At 48.0% G+C, this 24032-nt stretch overlaps 10 protein-coding genes across 10 annotated transcripts; 5 read left to right on the top strand and 5 right to left on the bottom strand.

Annotated features, from left to right (window-relative positions):
* Positions 1–103: 103 nt before the first annotated feature.
* Positions 104–1987, top strand: BHQ10_001023 (uncharacterized protein; the record flags this gene model as incomplete). The annotated part of the gene is made up of 3 exons (XM_040872837.1): positions 104–177; positions 286–460; positions 518–1987. The coding sequence occupies 3 exons, from the start codon at positions 104–106 to the stop codon at positions 1985–1987; spliced, it is 1719 nt and encodes a 572-aa protein (XP_040729528.1).
* A 170-nt stretch (positions 1988–2157) lies between these two features.
* Positions 2158–3438, bottom strand: BHQ10_001022 (uncharacterized protein; the record flags this gene model as incomplete). Its single annotated transcript, XM_040872826.1, has 3 exons — positions 2158–2691; positions 2744–3116; positions 3170–3438. 3 exons carry the CDS (start codon positions 3436–3438, stop codon positions 2158–2160), a joined length of 1176 nt encoding a protein of 391 aa, XP_040729527.1.
* Positions 3439–3790: 352 nt separating this feature from the next.
* BHQ10_001021 (uncharacterized protein) lies at positions 3791–5871 on the top strand (the record flags this gene model as incomplete). The annotated part of the gene is made up of 4 exons (XM_040872815.1): positions 3791–3832; positions 3891–4961; positions 5011–5496; positions 5545–5871. The coding sequence occupies 4 exons, from the start codon at positions 3791–3793 to the stop codon at positions 5869–5871; spliced, it is 1926 nt and encodes a 641-aa protein (XP_040729526.1).
* A 460-nt stretch (positions 5872–6331) lies between these two features.
* BHQ10_001020 (uncharacterized protein) lies at positions 6332–8732 on the top strand (the record flags this gene model as incomplete). The annotated part of the gene is made up of 4 exons (XM_040872804.1): positions 6332–6356; positions 6404–6478; positions 6537–7564; positions 7617–8732. 4 exons carry the CDS (start codon positions 6332–6334, stop codon positions 8730–8732), a joined length of 2244 nt encoding a protein of 747 aa, XP_040729525.1.
* Positions 8733–8861: 129 nt separating this feature from the next.
* BHQ10_001019 (uncharacterized protein) lies at positions 8862–9745 on the bottom strand (the record flags this gene model as incomplete). Its single annotated transcript, XM_040872792.1, has 2 exons — positions 8862–9481; positions 9535–9745. The coding sequence occupies 2 exons, from the start codon at positions 9743–9745 to the stop codon at positions 8862–8864; spliced, it is 831 nt and encodes a 276-aa protein (XP_040729524.1).
* A 268-nt stretch (positions 9746–10013) lies between these two features.
* BHQ10_001018 (uncharacterized protein) lies at positions 10014–16418 on the top strand (the record flags this gene model as incomplete). The annotated part of the gene is made up of 6 exons (XM_040872781.1): positions 10014–12464; positions 12512–12871; positions 12927–14207; positions 14257–14488; positions 14535–14833; positions 14883–16418. The coding sequence occupies 6 exons, from the start codon at positions 10014–10016 to the stop codon at positions 16416–16418; spliced, it is 6159 nt and encodes a 2052-aa protein (XP_040729523.1).
* A 137-nt stretch (positions 16419–16555) lies between these two features.
* On the bottom strand, positions 16556–17194 carry BHQ10_001017 (uncharacterized protein; the record flags this gene model as incomplete). Its single annotated transcript, XM_040872770.1, has 1 exon — positions 16556–17194. The coding sequence occupies one exon, from the start codon at positions 17192–17194 to the stop codon at positions 16556–16558; it is 639 nt and encodes a 212-aa protein (XP_040729522.1).
* A 734-nt stretch (positions 17195–17928) lies between these two features.
* Positions 17929–19524, bottom strand: BHQ10_001016 (uncharacterized protein; the record flags this gene model as incomplete). The annotated part of the gene is made up of 2 exons (XM_040872759.1): positions 17929–18795; positions 18859–19524. 2 exons carry the CDS (start codon positions 19522–19524, stop codon positions 17929–17931), a joined length of 1533 nt encoding a protein of 510 aa, XP_040729521.1.
* Positions 19525–20146: 622 nt separating this feature from the next.
* On the top strand, positions 20147–20740 carry BHQ10_001015 (uncharacterized protein; the record flags this gene model as incomplete). Its single annotated transcript, XM_040872748.1, has 1 exon — positions 20147–20740. One exon carries the CDS (start codon positions 20147–20149, stop codon positions 20738–20740), a length of 594 nt encoding a protein of 197 aa, XP_040729520.1.
* Positions 20741–21083: 343 nt separating this feature from the next.
* On the bottom strand, positions 21084–23172 carry BHQ10_001014 (uncharacterized protein; the record flags this gene model as incomplete). Its single annotated transcript, XM_040872737.1, has 7 exons — positions 21084–21472; positions 21528–22021; positions 22071–22220; positions 22270–22384; positions 22442–22462; positions 22525–23034; positions 23088–23172. 7 exons carry the CDS (start codon positions 23170–23172, stop codon positions 21084–21086), a joined length of 1764 nt encoding a protein of 587 aa, XP_040729519.1.
* Positions 23173–24032: the final 860 nt, after the last annotated feature.

Raw genomic sequence — 24032 nt, 5'->3', positions numbered from 1 at the left:
CTTTTGAATCCTTCTTTCTGGAGATATCGTCGCACTGAGAGTTACTAGGGAAATAAACAGAACAGATTGCGGAGTTACAAGGTAGACGGGAGCTCCTGCCAAAATGCCACCTAAACGCAAGGCGGTGAGTGCGGCGGACGTCAAGAGCGACGGTCCTCCAACCCGGACTAGCAAGAGGTGTGTTCTACTTCCTCTTTTCTGCTACAGAGCTCGGAGACTTTGTTTTCGCCGCTCACAATGTATTGCTTTGCATCTATACATACTAACAAGAGTTTCATGCTATAGAATTCGCGATAAGCAGTTACAGGCTGCCGCAAAGCTAGTCAGTGATGCCGGCCATCTCGAAACAAAAGCTATGTCATCAGCGCCGAAGCAGAATGCGGCGAGGAAAAGAGGCCCTTGGGGGGAAGACTATCTCATGACGAGCACAAAATCAGCTTTGGCCCATGCAGACCTAGTGGTATGTCCCTTTTATTCGGGATCATAATATGCTCAGCTAAGACGTTCTTATTCAAAGAGGCTGTTTTCAAACCCTAAAGCATGGGAATGCCTAGAGGAAGACGAAAAACGAGAGCTGCTCTCTTTACTACCAGCGCATATTCACCCAAACCCCGATCCAGATCCCAACGATCCAGAAGCAAAAATTCCACCCTTACCCGAAACCTTTCTGCGCTACGACAACAACTGGCGCGCGGCACTGCGCAATTTCCAGTCCGATCTCGAGTCTGGTCGGTACAGACCTGATTGGCAGCGACAAGCCAAACAGGCCGTCCAGGAAAGAGCACAGGGCAAATTCGACGATTACAAGGAGCAGGAGTTCGAGCAGTTCTGGGGCCAGAAACAGAAGATCAATCATGGCTTGATTGCTGGGGAGAGTTCGAAAGTCAAGTTGGAGACGTTGATTGCGCATGATGTTGTGAGGGTGGGGGATGTTTGGAAGTATTGCCGTGTGTTTGGGGGAAAGAAGGCGCAGATCCTGGTAGAGAAGGAGGTCAAGATCACGGCTATTGATGGTGCGAAACTGAGCTTTTTGATGCCGACTGGACAGAGGGTGTTTTTGAGCGCGGGCAGTGATTTAAAGTCCGCAGACGGGAAGATCGAGAATGAAAGGGAACGGAGCGCAGGTGAGGGGACTGAGGACATCAAGACTGAAGGCAAGATCGTCGGATTCGAGAGAATTGAAAATAGCATTAGCGACGGGAAGACTGAGAATGCGGATGAGGTCAAGGACAATACACAAATGGACATTGATCTGCATCCAGCTTCCCAACCAGGCGAAGATCCACCATCACAGGCACTTGATGAGCACACACAGGGCCATGCTAGCACACAGTACAATCTCAAGGGACTTCTCGACTATGCCCTACCATCGGTAGAGGCCACGGCCGAAGGGGAGAAAGATAAAATTGACTCGAAAGAATCAAAACCGACAGCGCACCAGCAAGAGGCACCAGAAAGTCCGGTCGCAGAAGTTGGAATCCGTCGGAAGAGAGGACGTCCTGCGAAACGCAAATCTCCTCACGATGAAGTCCAACACACTCCGATTGAAGTCAATGGAGCTACAGAAATCGAAGCAGCAGGACTTTCTAAAGAAGATGTCGAGGAACCCGCAGCCATCACCGAGAACGGCGTCAATGCAGACCCCCTTCAAGAGTCAGCACCTGAGCAGGAACACAAAAATGCCGACTCTTCGCAGCAGTCTACGACTCCAACGACGGCGAACCTTCGTGAAACTGCACTATCACCCAAGTTCGAAGAGTCAGAATCAGCACAATGCAGTGCGACCGCCACACCCCTAGAAGTCGAGATTCACGATATTGCAGGACCAAACGCCCTTATGAAGAAGATTCTCGAGACCGACGGCCGTGTTAAAAATCCTCCAAATGGAAATGCCTGGAAGGAAATTCGCTGCTACAGAAACAATCAGGATATGGGCAGTTTATGGGAGGTCAGACAGGCCTGGTACGTCAAGTACCAGCAGGACTAGCGTGCTAGATGAGCATTCAGAGATAGGAGTTTAAGCATCATTCTGGCCTGGTTCTTCTTTACAGCGGCGTTTTGCATCCACGATGGAGTTTAGTTTGATACCAGCTTCTTAGCATTTTTATTCCTTTTTGCCTTGCGGAAAATTATCGATAGAACATTGACATCAAAATTTTACACGATATCCCCATTAAAATCCTCCTCAACCGTACTCTCATGAATGTTGACCGAGTAACTCGACTGCACAAAGTCTTCTAGCTCTTCACTGACAGTCTTCAATTTCTCCTTGACCGCAGCCACACCTTCTTGTCCGATGATGTGTCGGGAAGGCGGATTCTCATGCCCACCTATAGCAGTGATGGCGTGCACCGTCTCTAATGTCAGAGCCTCCAGATGCGCGGCACTAAAGGGCGCGTACATGGTGATTACATCGTGTGGTGATGAGAACGGGCCTTGTTTTGATTGTGAGTTGTTCGACTTGGGCGTTGTTATTTCGTTGCTGTCATTAAGGTTCTCTGCTGCTTGAGGTAATCTCGAAACAAGTCCATCTAGAATATTCCGGAATAGAGGAGCGTTGTTCTCTGATACCGAGTACGCGGGTTGAATAGGCGGGACGCTGCTAATCAGGTTTGTGAGTATGCAGATTTCCATGCTGCATTGGAGAATGGAGACTTTGATGTTGAAGGGGGCTACTTCATATGCGATGCTCTATTCGGCTGTCAGTGCTATCTTTACTAAATCGAATGAGTGTCTGGCATACGTCGCAAAATCCTTCTAAAGCCCACTCGGATGCGCAGTATACGCCTAGTCCTGGAGTGCCGAGATGGGCCGCTTGCGAGGTCAGTATCACGCCCTCAATTAGATGGATGTATACTGTCTTACTGATCCCCGTCAAGACAAGAAAATGTCCCGCTCTTTGCGACCGCATTTGCGGAAGAGCAGACTTAATGATATTCACAGGCCCAAAGTAATTGATCTCGAACTGGTCGCGGACGAGACTCAGTGTCCGCGATGAAGCGGCCAGTTCTTCGACTGAGCCGACGACTGCTTGACTGGTGCAGCAGAGGACGATGTCCAGTCTGCCGAAGAGATTCACGACTTCGGCTACGGCGGCTTGACATTCGCCCATTTTTCTGCATGTGTGTTAGCAAGTGGGCTGGACGGCAGTAGGGAGTAGAGATCATACCTGATATCTAAAAGAAACGTGCGAAATCGATCTTTCCATCCATGTTCCTCATTCCGCTCGACCTCCGCGAGAAAATCCTCAAAATAAGTTCGGCGATTCTCATCGCGAACGATGTTCGAGGGGATCACTCCGCTCACCACACAGTCACCGTGAGCAAGGACTTGGCGAGCTACATTMAAGCCGATAGGGTTGTCGCCGGAGGATATTAGCCATACTCGACGGTCACTGTGTGGTGGAAATCGCAGCTGAGGGATGTTGGTCTCGGTCATGACTCATGAGGGAAGGGACAATATGGCTGTACTGCCCATTGCCTTAGCTTTCTCGCTTCAACTAATTAATTTGCTTCATTGGCTACTGCGTAGAGAGAATGTCAAGAGATGTCAAATGAGTGAGCGGAATGCAATAACGAACATCGGCCTGAAAAGTAAGGTGTCCGTGGGGTATGCAAGCAACCGCCGCACAGCCAATCGGAGGCTCCCCTCCAGAGCATGTCCCAAGATGGCGCCTTCTCTTAGTGACCTTAGCGGACGGTGACAATTCCGCAATTCTTCGCATTTCTCCCTCCTTTTCCATCTTCTCTTTTCTCTTTGCTATCCGTCCCCAGCATACACAGTAGCAAAGATGCCGGAACAGAGGCAGCAGCAGCAGCAGGAGGAAGGTGGCGTGAGTAACCCAATCAATTGTCGTGATCCGAACAGGACAGATGGCTAACAGTCAGCAGTTCAACTTCCGGACCATTATCCAGGGTATTGCCATCTTCGCCCTCGTCCAATTTGCTATGGGCCAATTCTTCGGCGGAAACAAAAATCAATCTCAAGGTGGTGCGTCGACTGGCCCGACCGGCCAGATCCCAGCTTATACCGATCGTCCTGCGCGCAATGAGGTCGAAAATTGGAACGCTATCCCGAGCGGGATTGCGCCGATGTGGCCGTCCAACAGTTCCTTGGATATCAGCATCTACGTATCCTCGTCTGTCCACATGCCTGCATTGTCGGCCGTTCCCAAGGAGTCTCTCGTGATGGAAGAGAAAGCATTCAGCATGGCCAACTGGAGCGAGAGTCGTGAAATTGATACTACATTCAAGGTCCCCAAGGAGGTGCAGCAGAATGGAACTCTTTGGGCCCACTTCTACGTTGCTTTGAGCGGCCACCAGCTCGATCCAGCTGCCAAGGACTACAGCCCTGAGAGCGCCGTCCATTTCCTTCGTCCATTGAACCAGTATCTGCCCAAGAAGAAGGTTGCGAAGCGCAAGAATCTCCTGGCAAGCGCCGAGGACGCTGCGGATAAGGAGGGTGATACTACACCAAAGTACTCGGTCTCCTCTTACTACCATCCCAACTTCACCGTCTCGGTCATCCCCGACTTTGGCGTGGCGAACTACCAACAAATGCMCCCCGCCGTTAGGCAATATGTACACTTGGAGAGCACTGGTGCGCGTGACATTACTGGCCAAAATACTTGGTACTACCCTGTTTTATATCTAAATACCTTCTGGCAACTCAAATCACACATGACCGAACTCAATTCTACCGTCGAAACTCTTCCCCTTCGCATTGTGTTGAACAATCTGAGCAATTGGAAGTTCAATATCTTGGCTAGCATGGATGAAGGCGCAAAGCAGAATGCCCGCAATGCGGCTAGTGGACAACCTGTTCCTGGTGGTGGTGATGGAAGTGAATTCGAGATGATCAAGGAGGTTCTTTTGAACACCAACATTTATCTTCTCGGTACCACCGCCATCGTTAGTGTTCTGCACATGATCTTCGAGACTCTTGCTTTCAAAAACGACATCGTAAGTCTTTCTACCATCCATGTTAGTTCATGGTCTAACATCACTATAGGCTCATTGGCGCAAGAAGAAAGACAATATTGGTACTTCGGTTCGTACTATCATCGCTAACATCTTCATGCAACTGGTCGTTTTCCTATACCTCATCGACAACAATGAAAACACATCCTGGATGGTTCTTGCAAGCCAAGGATTTGGTATTGTTCTTGAAGCCTGGAAAGTCACGAAGACAGTGGATGTTCGTCTCCGCCCTCCTCCACAGAACTCGTTCTGGTCTTTCCTACCCTATGTTGTCTCCTTCGAAGACAAGCATAAACTCAGCGAGACGGAAAAGAAGACCCAGGAATACGACGAGATTGCCTTCAAGTATCTCTACATTATTGCCTTGCCATTGTTAGGCGCATACGCTGTTTACAGTTTGATGTACGAAACGCACAAATCCTGGTATTCTTTCATCATCGAAACTCTTGTAGGCAGCGTCTATGCATACGGTTTCCTCATGATGGTTCCGAGTCTGTACATCAACTACCGTCTCAAGGTAAGTTCAATTTGCTGCCCTTAATCTTCTATTGCTAATACTCTCCAGTCTGTTGCCCACATGCCAGGCAGAGCTTTGATGTACAAGTTCCTCAACACTTTCATCGATGATTTGTTTGCCTTCACCGTCAAGATGCCATGGCTCTACCGCCTTGGAACCCTAAGAGACGATGTCATCTTCTTTGTTTGGGTCTACCAAGCTTGGAAGTACAAGGTTGACTACAAGCGTGTCAACGAATTCGGCCAGGGAGGCGAGTCAGACGAGGAGGTTGAGGAAGAGGTGGTCTCTGAGACCGTCAAGAAAGTTGAGGCAGATACGGCGGCTAAGTCTACCGGTGCCGCTAAGGCTGGTTCTTCGACACGTCGGAGAAAGTAGACCAAAGCATTGCATTCTTTAGTTGGATGATAGAAAGGGGCTGTGTAGTTTAATGACTATAGAGTTTAATTTCCAGCAGGGAACGGTAGACTATTCTTCTCTCGAAGATACAAAGAAGATCAAAATTGACTATGACATAGACAATAACTTAGCGCATTACTCATTCCATCAATACAAGTAAAGATTTAAACATGATGGTGTTATGCAAACATATAGAGCTGTTGATGTGTATAAGGATCCAGCGGTCTGATTGGCCAGGCGGGAACCAAATAAAGACGCGTCCAGCCCTCCAGAATCGGAAGAATATCAACATTTCCAAGTATTATAAGAAGATCCGATCAACGATTATTTCTGACTAGGAAAGTAGCCCTCTATCACATATGACGCGTTACAAGGTATCTTGAGTGATGTCCATCTCGCTGCAAAACGAAGCAGACAACCGCGTAGGTGAAAGGTGAAAATGTCTTCCCCGATTGCGAGTTCAGGTGAGTATCCCTCTCTCTTTGGGTGCAACATACTGACTCATCTCCAGTGGCTAGCGAGCAGTTTGGAGATATCCAAGCACAGCTTAGAAGTCTGCGCAACAATGTTGATCATCTCGAAGCCGGTATTCTTACCCATTCTTCCATGTGATATAGCTTCACATTTGCTAAGATGCGATCCAGTTGCCAACCTGCCCGCAAAACAGAGGACAACCAGCGTCAAAGAATTAGCAGGTGAAATTGCTTCTGATGCGTATAATATCGGCATTTCGACCGATATCTTGGAACAGCTTGTGGACATTCTCACAAAGCCGAATCACCTAGATCAAACAACCACCACGACCTTGATCAAGAACCTGTATCCCCAGGAACGAGTCTCCTCAAATGTTGTAACGAAGATAGTCTGCTGTTTGGGACCAGCCAGAGTCAAACCATCCCCTGCAACCCAAACCCTTCTCCTACAATGGCTTCTACTCATTTACGAATTCCTAGAAGAGCCTGCCATTTTGTCACGCCTTTATTCAGTCTTGTTCAATATGCTGGATATGATCAGCCTACGGCGGCCGCTGTGCCACATCCTATCTTTGATCACGCGTCGTCCGAATGTAAAGCCTTTCCGGATCCAGGCAATAATGGAACTTCTCCGCAACGCCGGTGATGACGAGAAAGAGCTAATGGGTCTATTGCGAGTATTCAAGAATTACTACCCAGACATCATCATCGGGGACATCGGACGATCGAAATTCTTCTTCAAACACCCGGACCCCGAGTGGACGGCAAAATTGAAGCAGCTACAAGAACGAAACCTGGAACGAATCCAATCCGGTAATGGGCACAACAACGTCTTCCAGGTTGTCAGGCGTGGCGCGTCCTCAAAACGAAGGAAAGTCGCCGGAATCATTCCGGATGTGCAGACCTCGCGAGTAAAACCGAGCTTCACGTCTCTCGAGGAGTTGAGGAATGTAGATGGTTTCGTGGAGCGGTTGGAGAAGCTCGAACTGCCGAACCAGATTGTGTCGGTTTTGGAGAATCGGATGGCGCACAAGTATATGGCGCTCGTGGGGCCTGAAACTGCCATACATCGATTGGATGACTGGTTAGATGCGTTTTTGAAAGATGAGGTTGAGATGGCCAAAATGCCGGATTCGGCGGATTCGGAGACCTTTAGATATGTCCTGGGGGCTATTTGCGGATATGTTCAGTCTACAAAGGTAGGACGATTCAAGCTGCGCTGCTGAACAGCAATGGACTAATAAGGTCTAGGAACTGCCTGGTGTCGTCCAAAGATTCCTTGATAACTACCTTCGAACGTGGAACGGACAAGACTATCGACAAGAGATATTGAATATCTTGAAATTCATACCCAGAGGCTCTTATGATGACCTGCGAGATCACTACCTGGAACGACTGGATACCACCATATTAGACCACACTGCGTCCTCACGAACAGATCTGCTTGACTTTTATGCAAACTTGATTCGAAAATGGGGTATAAGTCTACGGTCAGAAACTTTCTCGGTCACAAGTGGACGCTTCAAGCCACTGGTGTCTCTCATTACGCACGTAGAGCTCTTGCTACTCTCGCTTATGGAGATACCATTTACAGCAGATGCCAAAGACACAGGTGACTTCATACCGGTAACCACGAGTATCCTCGACCTATACTCGGACTTGGCAGAGCTTTACTCCCACGCCTCGAGCAATGGAAATATACGCCTAACAGTGCCTTTGGCGCCGGCGATATACAGCCTAACATTCACCTCTAATCTCGCTCAAATATCCCGTCTCTCTAACATCCTTTCCATCTACAAAAATTCATTCGAGACCTCATTAACGTCTCAAACATTGCAGTCACCGGACAAGTCCGCCGGCGGCTTCTATGCACCCGAAATGGTCGGCCTATACAATGGCTACATCATGGACCTGTGCAATCTCATTTGGCGAAACCGCGCACTCAACAGCGAAGACCAAAATGCTCACGGCTGTTTGGTGCCAAAGGCAACCAAGGAATCTTTTGTGGAATACATTAACGATTCAAATGAGATATCGAAGCATCGCAGAGCAGCACGCTCCGAGGGCCCTGCATTCAATCATTCTCTTGGCTTGATGTTTTCTTTGAGTTATCATGTTGCTCTAGCGAGTCATTCAGCGGCTTGTTTTTCTGCTCTTGAGGAACAGGCTGGKCTGACCGGTGACCGACCCACGCTGCAGAGACCTGTCACGCAAAAGGCATTGGAAGCGCTTGAAAAGGAAGGCGGGATCAAGCTTAGCTGGTCAGAGTATAGATTGAAGATGCTAGATTGGTTTGATGATTTGGGCAGTGATGGTATCGGGCAGTTGATGAGAAGCACTATGAAAGCGTTGCGGAAGGATGGTTGAATAATATTGTCTATCCTGAGAGCTCATGGTTATGTACATATTTGCTGCTGAAATGCCGTACCAGTCATGTCTCATACATGTCTCATCCTGCAAATGGACAAGACAGAAACTCGCTGCCAACAGCTGGATTTATATCGTCGTGTTCAAGAATATATCCTGCACGCTCGATTCCTCCCTCAGAGCAGCCAAGACCTCCTCAAGCTGATCGATCTGCTCCGGATCCTCCACCTTAACCATCGTATCTTTATTCGGATCCCAAATAATCTGTGACTGTGCAATGACCAAGCCTGTCGCTTGCGACAACGCCTCTCCCACGGACTTCGTTGCCGTCGGCTCGGTGTACACCACCAATCTCCCCTCAGCGTCCGTATCTATATCCATTGCGCCAGCCTCGATTGCCTGATCCAGATAATCGTCTGGATTTGTGCCTTCTTTGTTTTCGAAGACTAATCTTCCTTTTTTCTCGAAAAGATATGTCGTCGGCGTCACGTTACCGCCGTTGTCTTTGATTGTGAATCGTACGTCTTGAAGGATTCGAGCTTTGTTTTCGGCCATGCATTCAATTACGGCTGCGACTGTGCCGGGTAGCATTGCTTCGATTGTGACGGCCTCGAGAGCTTGTCCGGAAGCTGTGACGCCTTGGCCACGAGCAATTGCATTATCAATGATAGCTTTGGGCATTTGTGACTGTTTGGCTTTGGCGATTGCAAGTTGTAGACGAGGGTTGTTCTTCGGGTCGGGTCCCCATACTATTATGGGTGTCAGAAGCTGAACTTGGCTTTTCAGATAGAAGTGTACTCACGCTGCGATGCATTGATAAGCTCTTGAGTTAGTATTCCCCGCTCTTTGCTCTTGGCCTTGTCATTTTTTGCTTTGTCGTGTTTGATTGTTGACCATCGGCTGTGGCCTGATTGAGTTGCTGCTGAGACGTGGAACGAGCGACATGTGTCGCAAATCCAACGGCTGTTATAACCGGGCCTGCGAGTCAATCGCAGGCCAAATGCGCTCGCCATATTGGAAGTTTAAGGTTGCTCGTATATTCAAGAAGAAAGACACCATGAGCCTGGAAATTATCAAGTGCAGTATGTCATCGGGCCGAAAATGATCCGCTCCGCAACGTAATTATTTACAACCCCCAATGCGATCTACTCCAACAACCCAAATTATTGCTCTCTCCTTCCTGCATCTTCTCTCCGTTATTCAATTAACCCTACATCTTCGTCGCCGGAAACAACTTGGGGATTTGGTTCCTCGAGCAGATTCCGCAATTCTCGTCATTCAATGTCCGCCCCTGAGCCAGCTCCCGCACCAGCTGCTGCCGCAGAGAAACCCCAGGAGCCACGCCGCACCGAGCTCGACGTCGCGAAGCTGCACGCTCTCCCGTCTGAACAGCAGGATCTTTACCTTTTAACATTCACGTCCGAACTCGTCCAGCATGTTTCTGCTCTCACAAAGGAGGAAATCACTTTGGAACAAGCTTCGTTGAAGCAAGAGCTCTTTAAAGTCATCAATCTCAGCTCCCCCTCTGTCACACGAGTGATTCGCAATAATCTGGGGAAATGTTTCGGAACGATTCTCGGGAAGGGAGACCGGATTCCGCTGTACGATACTGTTCTCGATCTGCTCGCTATAGTCAATGGTGGGAAAAGTGTAGAGCTCAAGACCAAGCTCGCTGCGGGGCACTGTTTGGGGGAGGTGTTTGCGGCCGCGGGAGATAGTGCTTACTCTCACGCAAGCGCTGCTACGCCTGCTCTTTTCAAATTGCTGAAAGCTGGCAGTAATCATGCTGGAGTCCGGGGCTCGGTTTTCGCTGCGCTGCGAAAGGTGGTCGGTGGACTGGGTGGTCCGATTGAAGAGCCCATAGCGCGTGATATATGGAAGCAGGCGCGCAATGCGGCTTCTAGTGACAAGTCAACTCTTGTTCAGATAAATGCTTGTCGGTGTCTTGAACAACTTTTGATCACGACTCAATATTTCGATAATCAGAATGATAGTGAGACTCTTAAGACCCTCGTCTGGAAGGTTATCGACAACCCCGTCGCACCAGTCAGACATGCCGCCGCTTCATGTTTAGCAAGAGCTCTTGTGAAAAGCTACTCACCGCAAAGCGGTACTGAATCTTCAACAAAATCGAAGAAAAGCAAACGACAGTCAAAAAAGCCTCCGCCAAAAGCAAACGATGCAGACGAAGATGAGCCAGCAGATGACTCTCCATCAGCTAAGAAGGCTGAACCTCGCTTATCATTATCACTTTCCGACATTTTAGTGCAGCTCTCTACGCAATATGTACGAAGCTCAACTGGTAATCGGGCTAGAGCTGGTATAGCTGTTTGTTATAAATATGTTATTCGAAACCTGGGAGAGAACGTTGTCGAGGAGCGTTACGGACAGATTGCTTCGCATCTACTCGTTACACTGCTCAACCATCCGACAGTTACATACAATCGTTTTCGACTCTTGATGACCCGAAGATTTATTAAAAACATCCTCGAAGATACCCTTGGTCGCGAAATTCTGCGAGAGAACAGCCAGGTGAATGCTGCCAATTGGCTCATCAACTCCATCCTTAAGGACTATCCTCAGGTGATCAAGGAGAGAAGCGAGCCGAGCAAGTATACCCTTGCAAGCACGTTGAGTGCTCTGTCTTCTTTGATATCGTCGCTCGGTTCGGCTGTCACAACCTTGGCTGATGCCTGTCGAGAAGCTCTCATTCAGGTTCTTCCACATCCTAGCTACACTGTTCAGATTCAAACAGCTCAATGTTTACGCAACTTTGTTCTTGCTTGCCCAAATCAATTGATATCTTGTGTCACAATATGCTCGAATAGCTTAAACCGCGAGATTGGACAACTTACGACACCACGGTCGTCTTCGCGACGCTGTCTCGGATTCGCGAATGGTCTATCTGCTATGTTGGGTACATCTCGCTTGCAACCTCTGTACGGATCTGTCGATGTTTTTGCTCGTGTTCTCTCACAGGCAACGGATCTGCTCAAGAACAGCGGTAGCTCTGAACTTCGTGTCGCAAGCACTCAAATTCAAGTTGCGTGGATTCTAATTGGAGGCTTGATGCCTCTCGGTCCCAGTTTCGTCAAAATCCATTTGTCACAATTAATGCTTCTATGGAAGAACGCTCTTCCTAAACCTCTAGGCAGGGCCAATACAGCCGAACAAGGACCTCTAGAGACGAGCTTTCTCGCCCATGTCAGAGAATGCGCATTGGGCTCAATGCTTTCTTTCCTCGAATTTAACGCCAAGTTAGTCACCGCGGACGGAGCTAGGCGCATCGCTGCAATGCTACAAAATACAGTAGCCTTCTTGGATGAAATGACATTACCAAAGACAGCAGAAGATATATCGCAACGCCTCTTTCCATCTATACAAATGCACGATTTTGCGGTCATGGTTCGACGCCGCGTACTTCAGTGTTTTACCAAACTGGTCAAAATTCACCATACCGGCCATGCAGAGATAGTATCGCAGTCCAGTCTTCTAAGCATAGCCATCTCCTCCTTTGCGGACCCTGAGATTGTGCACCCCAATCCAATTGAGACCTCAATTGTCGCCTCCACTGGCCAATTTGAAAGCCTCTGGGACTTGTGGGATAATTTCGGCTTTGGAGTCACGGGTTTAGCTCGAACATATGTCAACGAAACACTTACAGGAAAACGTGCAGGAGGAGCCACTGCATGGAACGCAAATGACTCTACTGATCAAGAAATTGATGATATTGTAAGTTAGACCTGAAGTATTTTTGGACAACGGCTCATATTATTTAGCTCAACTTTCCCGTGTGTCAAGCGAGTGAACACGATTCTGTACTCCTTTATGGGTCTCGAGATGGCTTCTCGACTTTCTATACTGACCCACCCGTGACGGAGGCTGTGAACGCTGCTATTGATCTCTTTGCGGTTGCTTTACCTTTGCAGACACCAAAAGTACAGGAAAGCAGCGTTGAGCAGATCGTCACCTTGCTGTCGTCTCACAGCTTGCAAAGAAATCCGGGCCGTAAGGTTGCGATGACCATCAATATTGCTATAGCTTTGTTGCACACTCTTAAAGTTGCAGTCAGAGAAACCATTGCGCCTCCAGGGAAATTGGAAGCATCCACAGAAAAGATCATCCAAGAACTCTTGCAGGTAAGTTGATTCATACCCGAAATCAAAAGTGAAGAATCTGACCAAATATTAACAGAGATTCGTCATGGACCCTGATGCGATAATCCGAACCATCGGTTTTGAGGCGCTTGGCAGACTATGCAACAGTGCTGGGAACGCATTTACAAATACTCAGATCAACTGGCTTGTCGATACGATTGTAGCAAATCGCGAGCCTAGTGCGCGTGCAGGATGTGCAGCGGCTCTCGGCTGCATTCACTCGAGAGTTGGTGGCATGGCTGCAGGATTCCACCTAAAGACAATCGTCGGTGTTCTCATGTCATTATGCAGTGACCCTCACCCGGTAGTGCACTTCTGGGCTATAGATGGGTTGGAAAGAGTTGCCGAGTCTGCTGGATTGACATTTTCCCCTTATGCATCGAGCTCGTTAGGCATGCTTGCGCAACTTTACGTGGCGGATACACATAACGAGGAAGCAGCTTCCTTGGCTACCTCGAACCTGGAAGTCTCATTCCCTACTCCATTCGTCATAAGTCGTTCGGTGGATTCCCTCATTAATGTTTTGGGTCCTGACCTGCAAGATATCGCAAAGACCCGCAACTTGATTTTAACTTTGGTCCGCCAATTTCAGCTCGAAGAGTCTCCGGCAATGAACACACAGAGCTCCAGATGCCTTGACCATCTTTCTTTATATGCACCGTCACACGTTGATTTCACGGCATTCGTCAAGCGTCTGCATGCGGGACTCACGTCGAAGAGCTCGCTGATGCGCGAAGCAGCAATTCGAGGACTCGACAATCTCATGAAACGAGATGCTGAAGCTGTCATAGGATCCAATACTTCGACCTTGGAAGACGATATCTGGCTTGCCTTGGACGACTCTCCTGGAACTACATCTCTCCGAAGCTTGATTCGCAATTGGCTACAACAGAGTGGACTTTCCCACACTCAACTTTGGATCCAGCGTCTCCACAACGTGCTTACCAAGACACGAGCAAAGAAAGATGAGATCCAGCCCAAAAAGCTTGCGCGAGCAGCTACTGCCTCTGAAGTGCAGGATGACGAAGTTGCGGGTTTTGCATCTGCTGTTGCTGGTGGAGATCAGGAAGAGGGAGATAGCAGCGCTAACACCGGGCAAGAGTTGCTCAAATGGCAGACTCGTAATTTTGCAGTCAGCTGTCTAGGTGAGCTGCTGCTTATGGTTAATGATAAAATCCTTCCAGATCAGACCATTCCTGCAGAAGTTGCCTTGCAACAAAAGATCGGCGATGTTGTTCGCATGGCTTTTTCTGCTTCTACGGCAAATGTGGTAGAGCTAAGAGTCTGGGGCCTTAAGATTCTTGACCAAGTTCTCAAGGTAAGACAGCTTACTCTAACCTGATACGAATTTTGCTAACTCGAGACAGATGTTTGGCAAAACTCCCGATCCTGATTTCCAGGAAGCATCTCTGCTAGAGCAATACCAAGCGCAGATTGGGTCGGCCCTAACCCCGGCATTTGCAGCTGATTCGTCTCCAGATTTGGCTTCAGAGGCTATCAATGTATGTGGCACGTTTGTTGCTGCGGGTATCGTCACAAATGTCGACCGAATGGGCAGAATCTTCCGACTGCTTGTTGTTGGATTGGAGCAATTCGCCAGTAAGTTAACTTTTCTGATACTTACGGCAATTACTAACGTTTCAAGATGACCCTAACATTACCGAGATTGGTGATTTGAAAGGGCTCAACTCGAATGCACGGGTAATGGTGAAAATGGCACTATTTTCGGCATGGGCGCGATTGCAAATGGCAAGCCTTGAACAGCAGTATTTGGTCAATGTCGTTCAGCCATACACTGCCATGCTCACACCGTTGTGGCTTTCCTCTCTTCAAGAATTTGCTCGGCTACGGTTCGAACCAGATATCTCAGGAAGCCTCGGTACTCCATCGACTGGGGATCTTGATGAAGTTTACGCGGCATTGAATAGAGAAACATTGCTCAACGTAAGTGCTGGACTACAGATCAATTTATCACTCTATTGACCAGATATAGTACTATCAAGATTCTTGGTTGAATCTCGTTGATGCGATTGCAAGTCTTGTCGAAAAAGACAGCGACTTTGTTTTTGATGCATTGGACAACAAATCCAAGGCACAAGGTGACGATGTCGATGAGAATAAAGCGAAGGGAGTTGTGCCCTCCGGGAAGGGTGACAGTATCAACTACCGCGACGAACCTGTTGCGTTCTTTTTCGTGCTCTTCGGACTAGCATTTGAGGCGTTGGTCGATCAATCTGTGTCGCCTTCGCAAAGATTGGAGATTCTTCAAGCCCTCGCCAAAATACTGAGACCATCTGTTGCCGGAAATGCGATCTATCAAGATGCGGTCTTTTCCGAGACAGTGGATACTCTTGATCGTTTGGTTCTCACTGAAGGCCACAATATTCAGACGGTCATTGTCGAGATGGCCAGAAACTTGTCACTTGATCATCCTTCAGCAAAAGGTGGCCAAGATCGTGCCGAGAACTTGTCCGACGATATTGAACAGCTTTTCGAACTCACCAGAAACATTATTCTCGTTCTAGCGGGCCTGCTCCCGAATCTAGGTGACTCGAGCTCTCGCACTTTCAACGTCAGCTCCGACGAGACTTTGACTTTGATTCGTCTGGCACTCTCTGCCCTGGTTGACGTGGCCGCTATATTTCCGGCTATCATACGACATGACCTTCACGCATGCATTCTACACATCTTTAGTACTATATTAGCAACGGGTATCTGTCAGGCTGAAGTTGTCCCTCATGCTCTTCCAATATTCCGCAGGTTCGTTCAAGGCATGACCTCGCAGGGTACACCGACAAACGAAGCAGTCTCATTACAAGTACGTGGCTGCTTGACACGCTTTCTCACGACACTTAGCATTGCACAACGCCGAGAATCAGAAACTTCTCTACCTTGTGCAAAGAATACTCTCCTCGCCATGACCATAGTACTTAGCACCAGCAGTCATGTCATTCCTCCACAAGATCCTCTTGTTGCAAGAGTACTGGACGAATACCTAGATTGCCTACAGGATGTCGGCCTCGCCAGTGTTGCTGCCGGATGTATTCGCTCCGTGCTCCTTCGAAGCGGGCCGTTATCGACCACAGATTCAGCAATTGGACGGTATCTCTTCCCACGACTCATCGCGTTCGTTGCAGGAACTCCAAACGATCGAGGCGAGCCACCAATCGACCCGGAGAACTCACGAGCAGCTATTTCCCAAACGCTAGTCTTGTACATCAGCAACCCTATTGCATTCCCACCTCCCAAAGTCTCCACTGCAATTCCCCTAGTTGTCTCGACTCTTTTGGCACGTGCCAAAAACGAAGGATCAGCAATCTATCAAGAGATGGCCGCTAGATTGCTTGAGATTGGCAAAGTAAACCCTGTGATTTTCCGTGCACTCATCGCTGGTATGGATCCTGAAAGAAGGGTCCTTGTGGAGGATGTTCTGCGCAGTATTGGCGCTGGCTCTGCTGGTGAGGCCAGGGATGCCGGAGCGCAGGAACAGAAGGCTACGCCGAGTATCGAGTTGCGCATGGACTTTTAGCTTTATATTAGTGATGGGGAACCAAGATTACGTTGAATAGTTATTATACAGTATATACATGATACCACCGAATAATATAACATATTTACGCCTGGCTCTAGCCAGGTGCTCGTATAGACAGCCGTACCTTCGTACAATCATAACTCATCCTTCATCTCCTTCTGTTTCCGCTCTTCTTTAGGCGGTGGAAGCTGACAAGTATCCGCATACTTTCTCATATACTGCGGCAAAACCTCCATCCACAACTTATCATCCTCCAAATACTTATAAGCCTCCCCCTTACAGATCTCACTCGACACCAATCTGAGCATCGTAAAAGCATTTCTCGATGCTTGCTTTGCGGCTTGTTTCTTAAAACACCAATTCCACTGCGCCAGTTTGTCGCCTGCGGGGGTGTTGCCGCCAGTACAGAAATGTTGGCCGGGAGATAGCAAAGCGCTACATTCACTCTTTGTGCCAGACGCGATGTCCTGCCCGATGCGCGTGAAGGTGGTTTTGAAGTTGTCGGAGAGCGACATTTCGGAAGCCATGGTGTCGATAAGCGGTAGGAAGGCGTTGTTGTAGGTCCAGTCGTCCCAGGTGGACATTACGGGTTCACAGCCGCGGGCGCATATTTCGGATTGGTACGCTGAGCCTAGAGAGTCCCAGCGTGTGGCGATGGTTTGGAGGAGGACGCCGGCGCAGGACGCGGCGGTGGTGGTGAGGGGGAGGAAGAGGAGGAAGAGGCGGATGGCGGTGGTCAATGACGATGCATTGGGGTGGATGGTGAGGAGCATGTTATGATTGTACGGATCGTTCTGGAAATTGTTGCGCAGTTGAGAAATAATATTGAAGCAACAAGAGGGAGTGGAAGAAGTACGGAATGCGGAGAAGTAGGTTAAGCTCCAGCCCCCGAACCCATAATGCGGGGTCTCCTATAAGAAGGCACTACGTACTTACTACTACCTAGGTGACTACTCTGGAGTATACAACCCATATTTTCCCTACCAGGTGCCGCCGCCTTTGTGAAGGCACTCACGGTCCGGCTCACTGAGTAGATTCATTCCGGAGTTACGCTCACTGAGAGAATACCGCGTTACCAAAAAGGAATTCCCCTTAATGGGGCGATATTGGTAACGGGTGCGAGCACTCTGTATTCGCTGTAAACACGTGACATTTTTACTAACATCGGGAACAGTGTTGTCGCTTAGCAAACACTCACTGAGCATGGTGATCTTTCCTAAAATTGGCTGAGCAGATCGACAGACACAGGTCCATACAGTAAGTAGCCTTTGACAGGAAATTGCAGAATATCGCTTGTATATTAGGATTCTCTGTCTGATTTCAGTATATATCATAGCTATTAAGGAAAGGATAAGTTTGATTGCATAAGTAAAGGGTGGTAAGTAGATATAGATGCAATTCTAGGAGTTAAGATTGACAAATCACATTCAATTTGCCTCGTTGTAAGTCAGCGACACAAACGATACAGCAGTATATATGCAATGGCAACCCTGACTCTCTTGATTTCTTAAAGATTTACAGGATTCTCTTTGAACCCGTATGCCAACCAGTTATCCTGGACTTTCTTCTGGATTTCTTTCGGGTAAGATCCACGGAAAGAAGCTTCAACCCATGGCCGGTCCAAAGTCTTGAATTCAGCAGGCAACATACACAATCTGACTACCTTGGCTTGCGGCTGGKGAGGATTAAAGCCGTGAGTGGCGTATGGCACCAGATCGTAAGTTGGGTAATTGCCCACAAAGAAGAAGTCACTGTCTTGTGGCTGAGACTTGGTCGCTTCAGCCCAGACAACCTCATGCAAGTCACTGGGATCGATATTGTCGCCGACAACAAAGATCTTTGGCACAAATCGACCAGGCTTGGAAGAGAAAACAATCTCCCCGACTTGGCGACAGAATGCTTCAGGCGTGGTCTTCATCTCCACGAGCCGCTTCCGATCGACCTGGACGACATACCAGATGGCCTGGGATTCGTACGGGCACCAAGCCTTGGTGATTGGTAGACCTGCCTGTTGCAACAAGTCGAGAATTTCAGCGCAGATTGCCACGGCCCAAACGGTATAAGTTTCATCTGGAGCACGACCTGCGACAGTGATTGGAACAATGGGGTTGTTTCGATAAGTCATCGCGTTGACCGTCATGACCGGCTGTGGCGCTTTCTTGGCTGGGAAGATAAAACCGTGATATTCTCCCATGGGCCCTTCAATCGCCGTTTCGTTTGCAGATATAGTTCCTTCAAGCACTACCTCCGAATGTGCTGGCACAAAAAGGTCATTTGTCTCACACTTGATGACCTCCACAGGAACTCCTGTGATAGCACCAACATAATCCGGCTCGTTCACAAATTTGGGAAGCGGCATACCACTAGCCACGGCCTTGGAAATTTTCAAATGTCAGCATTCTGGGCTTAAGCGTGATACAAAATATCAAAAACTTACAGCTGCCGGCGGAACACCAAGGGCGCAGGCCCAGGGCGTGTCCTTTCCCAGAGCCTTCCACATCGCCCAGATGGCCCCGATATCTTGCTTCACGTCCACCAGGCCAGTCAATTGTCGTTTACCAATCACCATACAACGGGTAATGGCCCAGTTAACCCATTTACCATCCGGAGTTTGAACACTGTGCAGGCCATATGTGAGAAGATATCTGCCCCCGTCACTTGCGTGGTTTTTTGGAACTGGCATCTTCAGAAGGTCGATTTCATCGCCAAATAATTTATGCTCCTTGAGCGGCGCATCATAGACTTCAACAGACGGAATGGGTTCAGCTTTCTTTGCGGCGAGAAGCTTCTGGATGATGTCGTGTCCAGTTGCATTGGAAGGAAGGCCAATGGACTTCGCAAGACGAGCGTATCTAGTTTCTCGATCACTTCGGACACCCACCGGAGCACCGAGGATACGAAAGAGACCCTCCGGACCATCTTTACCTTTGGGGTTGTTGATGAGCGGCATTGGACTACCCGTTTCGTATGCACGGCGAGATATGGCACCAGACTCGAGATAGGGATCTWCCTCCATATCAATTTCCACAACATCTCCCTCCGCCTTACTTTCTTCAAGAAAGGTACGCAGGGATAGCGCGGCAGGGAGAGTTTCCGTAGACATGTTTCGATTATTGATTTTTGAGGGTTCCGGAAAGGGTTGACAGTAACAGAGAGGTCGGTCCCAGAATTGCTTGTTTGTTGTCGAGGTGTCTTCCAATAGCTTTGCGACAGTAGATGATCGAAGAAATCGAATTAGTTTAAAAAAGAGATTGTCTTGTCTTAGACTGCGCTGAGGTCCAAATTTAACATATTTCTCTCCCAGTCGTCCGACTTAGGGTGTAAGTATTACCGGGGAGATAGGGGCACGAATTATCTCCTAAGTCCCCAGGAGTCCACTTTTGCGCCACCTCTCAAAGCCATCCTATCTCCCCGGTCGCTCTATCCATAGTAATTCGATTGCCACTCTTCGACAGCTGGCAAGCCGATGATGTCTACCTATCCACGAATGCGATTTCCGCGTCGGGAGAATGAATTTACACCCGGGCACCGATTGCCAGTTTCAAGCAAGACAGAAAATGACTTTAATGGCTAAGAGATGTTATATTTAAAGGAGGGGGATCCTTTCTGTACCCCTAGTCATCGCTTTCTTTCATACTAAAAACAGGATACCTACTTTTTAATTCTCTTTCTGATAGCTCCGATAACTTGGGGAGTACGCTTTCAAATACTCATATAATCAGACAATGTCCGCCAGCCAAGGGAACCGACGCAAGCAGATCGTGGTGGCAATAACAGGCGCTACCGGAGCCACGCTGGGAATCAATTTACTCATTGCCCTTCGCCATCTTAACGTCGAGACGCACCTAATCATGTCCAAATGGGCCGAATCAACCATCAAATACGAAACGGACTACCATCCTTCCAACGTCAAGGCTCTTGCCGATCACGTCTATAATATCAACGATATGGCAGCTCCCATATCTAGTGGATCGTTTCACACAGATGGCATGATCATTGTGCCTTGCAGTATGAAGACACTTGCAGCAATCAGTTCCGGGCTCTGCAATGATTTGATTTCACGGGCCGCAGATGTCATGTTGAAAGAGAGACGAAAATTGGTCCTGGTGACCAGAGAAACACCATTGAGCGACATACATTTGCGGAATATGTTATCTGTGTCACGGAGTGGCGCGATAATCTTTCCACCTGTGCCAGCATTTTACATTAAACCTTCGTCGGTTGAGGATCTGGTCAACCAGAGTGTAGGGAGAATGCTGGATTTGTTCAACCTCGATACGGGAACTTTTGAACGATGGAGCGGGTGGGAAAAAGATTAACAATCAGAAATCAACTACCGCTTTGGGGGACGTGACTTTATTTGAGTCCTGGAATGCCACTTCTCTGTGTCTCGTTTTATAATGTTAATACGAAATCGCTTGAAATATTGGCGTCGAGTTTTGTTGCACTCATACAGATAACCTCGATGAGGTAAATCAATATTTGTCCTCCACGGTTGAATACTTTCATATCAGCATACAAGTCCTACAATTGTCTCTGGATGCACAAGTACTGAAAGAGAAAGACAGAACATGAAAAGAAAACAATCCAAATCTCAGTGAACAACACTTGCTGAAATGAACCTAATTTACAGATCTCCACTGGTGTGGCCATAGTTTCACCTCATTTTACAGCTGTATTGAAAACTTTTCCTAGAAAGTCCAAGTCCTGATCAATCATAAATTCCCCTAGATCCATGGCAGGTAATGGATTGGTGGATTGAGCATCAAGAAAGTCGCTTGTGTAGCCCGAGAGCAAATTGGATAGACCATTGTTGTTGGAATTAAACTGGTCTGACGTACTCAAAGTATTAAGCACCAGGGAAAGCTGTGAAAGGTATTCAATACATCGTCCCACCACGCGATTTCCATGATCAAGTCGGTGTAAAACTTCGATTGCCTTGTCGTGATAGGGACGAGACTCATCGACCACACTCCATGCTGATGGATTGCCTTCGCGCTCCTTGGAAGCAACCACGAGAGAGCTGAAAATTACCAACGCAGCATTGAATGCTTCCATATCGTCAGCAATCTGTTATTGAAGATGTTCAAGAACCCTTTTTCTTACTGTAATATAGTGAATAATTCCACGCGCCCAAAAGCTCGCGATGTGAAGAAGACGCTGTGGTAATGCTGTGGGCTATGGAGATGATGGAAACAGCTGATTCAACGCAATTCTGTACGCTTGCGATATCCATCTGCATAATGATGCGTTTCTCCTGGTCGCCCACATCATCGGTACTCCAAAAGGCTTCCAGGAAGCTCTCCAGTCGAGGTCGATGTAGCAGGATCCGTAGGTTGTGATAGCGCATAGAGAGGACGATATTAAATCGATCAAGGATGAAAAAGCGGGTATTCATTTTCATCACATCTTCGGGGGTCATCAAGTCCGGTTGGATCTGCAGCCCTAAAGAAGGCAGGAGTTTAGTTCGCCATTGACTGAGCTGGTGCTGCCCATCGAGAATATGCGACATCCAGTCTGAGGCGTGGATTGAGTTTTTAAGACTAAGATTTTGTCCATAACATACATCCAACACTTTGTACAATATGGAATATAATTGTCTGGATAGCATTAGTAGCTATCAATAAGGGAATATCAGTCAAAGCTCACATTGCAGCAGTATAAAAAGCACCGTCAAACGGGGAATAAGAAGCCTTTTCATCGCTGGAGTTCAGCATGTGGATATCCTTAGAGGGAGCATCTAACTTTATGTATGACTCGGGGATTGAACATGGGCGACCGAAAGTCATAGCGAGAGTTCTGACTCAGCATTAGCAAGATCTTTTCGAGAATTCGAAGCTTTACTTACCGATCCAAGAGCACACAACCAAACCAAGTTCGTTTCCGAATTTCACATTCCAACGCAGGATATCCTTGATTTGCATCGGGCGAATGTAAACCTAGCTGATACGCGGTAGATATAGCTAGTCCATGGGTGGTCCATGCTTGAACTGACTTTTGCGTCCCTTGCAGATACTGACCTAATATCAAAAGATATTGCACTTGTTTTGTCAGAATGGAGCGAAAGAGGTGGAGCACAGGAGAAAAAGTAGTCTTGACCTACCCATTTCAAGGCTTGTACTACGTTTGGAGTCTCTGTCGCAAAGACCGTTGGCTCTTTGATAATAAATATCAGACTCTTTAATGCGTTCCTCTGGAGGAAGCTCATCTTTGGCTGACAGGCTCGCAGATATTGCAAGCACTATGTTAAATAACCCGAGCCAAGTCCGGCTGACTTTATTGAAACCTTCACGCCGCATCTGACTATATGTCTCCCGGAAAGAGAGTTCATGGATGAAAGGGAGTAGCTGACCCGTCTTCTGGAAATACTGGTCAATCAAATTCCAGGCCCGATCTTCTGGCGGTAAAGCATATATTTTCACGAGTGTCGGGGCGGGAGATGGGTCTGACATGGCCGCTTCATCAATCGGTGGAGCTTGAGAGCGAGTCACGCTCACGACGCCACCAGGCCTTTGTATTGATGGTAATATTTCCGAAAATGATGCGCGATCAGGATTCACCGTCGCCATTGCTCGAGATATGTATCCCATGAAGGCGATGTTGGATGAAGAACCTACTCCAAATCAACAATCACGTGGATCTTTCTGGTTGACGCAGAAGGCATACCGAAAAAGCCTCGCTCTTCCTCATCGGTAAATCTCATCGCACCCATCCCATCTATAGAATTCTCCGAGTTGTCGGCCTCCCCCATTACAGATACACTGTAGCTTCTCGATGTGCAGGTGTTGTCGCGTTGTTGCTCCGGAGCTATAACTTCGGTTGGCGATTGTAGATCTGCTGGGCCTTGTGGATGTGCCTGCTGAAGCTGTTGGACTGTTCTCTCGACTTCCCGTAATCTTTTTTCCAACTGAACGATGTACCTGACTTCATTAGTATGCTTTTCACTGACTTTCAGGTGAAAGGGGAAAAAATACCTTTTCCCCACTGTGAGATTGTTGGGGAAGACATCCTCGGGATAGATGCACTCGATTTGAAGTTCCTTGCACAGAGTGCAAGGATTATCACCGCTGCACTTTTATGTTCATAGGAATCAGTACTCAGTCTCCAAAACATGCGACAGAAACAGAAAGCGAGCAGTTGTTCTAAAACCTGCTCGACATGTGCTGGGCTTTGCTGCGTCAATTGAAACATACTCGAGATTTCCGTTGGCGGCATGAACTGCAGGCAGAAGTAATTCTCCGCCGTTTAGGTCGCGGTAAAGGAGACAGCATTAGAGGTAAGCACTTTGTTTCGATGAAGCGTAGGAGTAAAAGTTCCGCTAACAAATCCAAACTTTGGCAAGGAGGATGGGTCAGATATGTGCGGCGAAGGATTTGCAGCTCTTCCTGATCTAATAACAGAAAGAAAGGAATCGATGACGGAACCGAAACAGTAAACCAAAGACCAAATGTACCCTTTGGTTTGTAGCAGGCTCCATATTTGATAGCATCAGACCATACTCAAAACCCTTATTCGATTGGCTGGCGGTATTCTTCGGAATCCAATCGAGATTGCGATTGTCTTGTACCCGCTACGAAATCTATACGTACATACATAGAAACCATCATCTCA

This window comes from Talaromyces amestolkiae (assembly GCF_001896365.1).
Source record: "Talaromyces amestolkiae strain CIB chromosome Unknown scaffold1.1, whole genome shotgun sequence".
Lineage (NCBI taxonomy): Eukaryota > Fungi > Ascomycota > Eurotiomycetes > Eurotiales > Trichocomaceae > Talaromyces > Talaromyces amestolkiae.
Note: the sequence above shows the minus strand (reverse complement) of the source record. Positions and strands in the feature narration are given on the sequence as shown.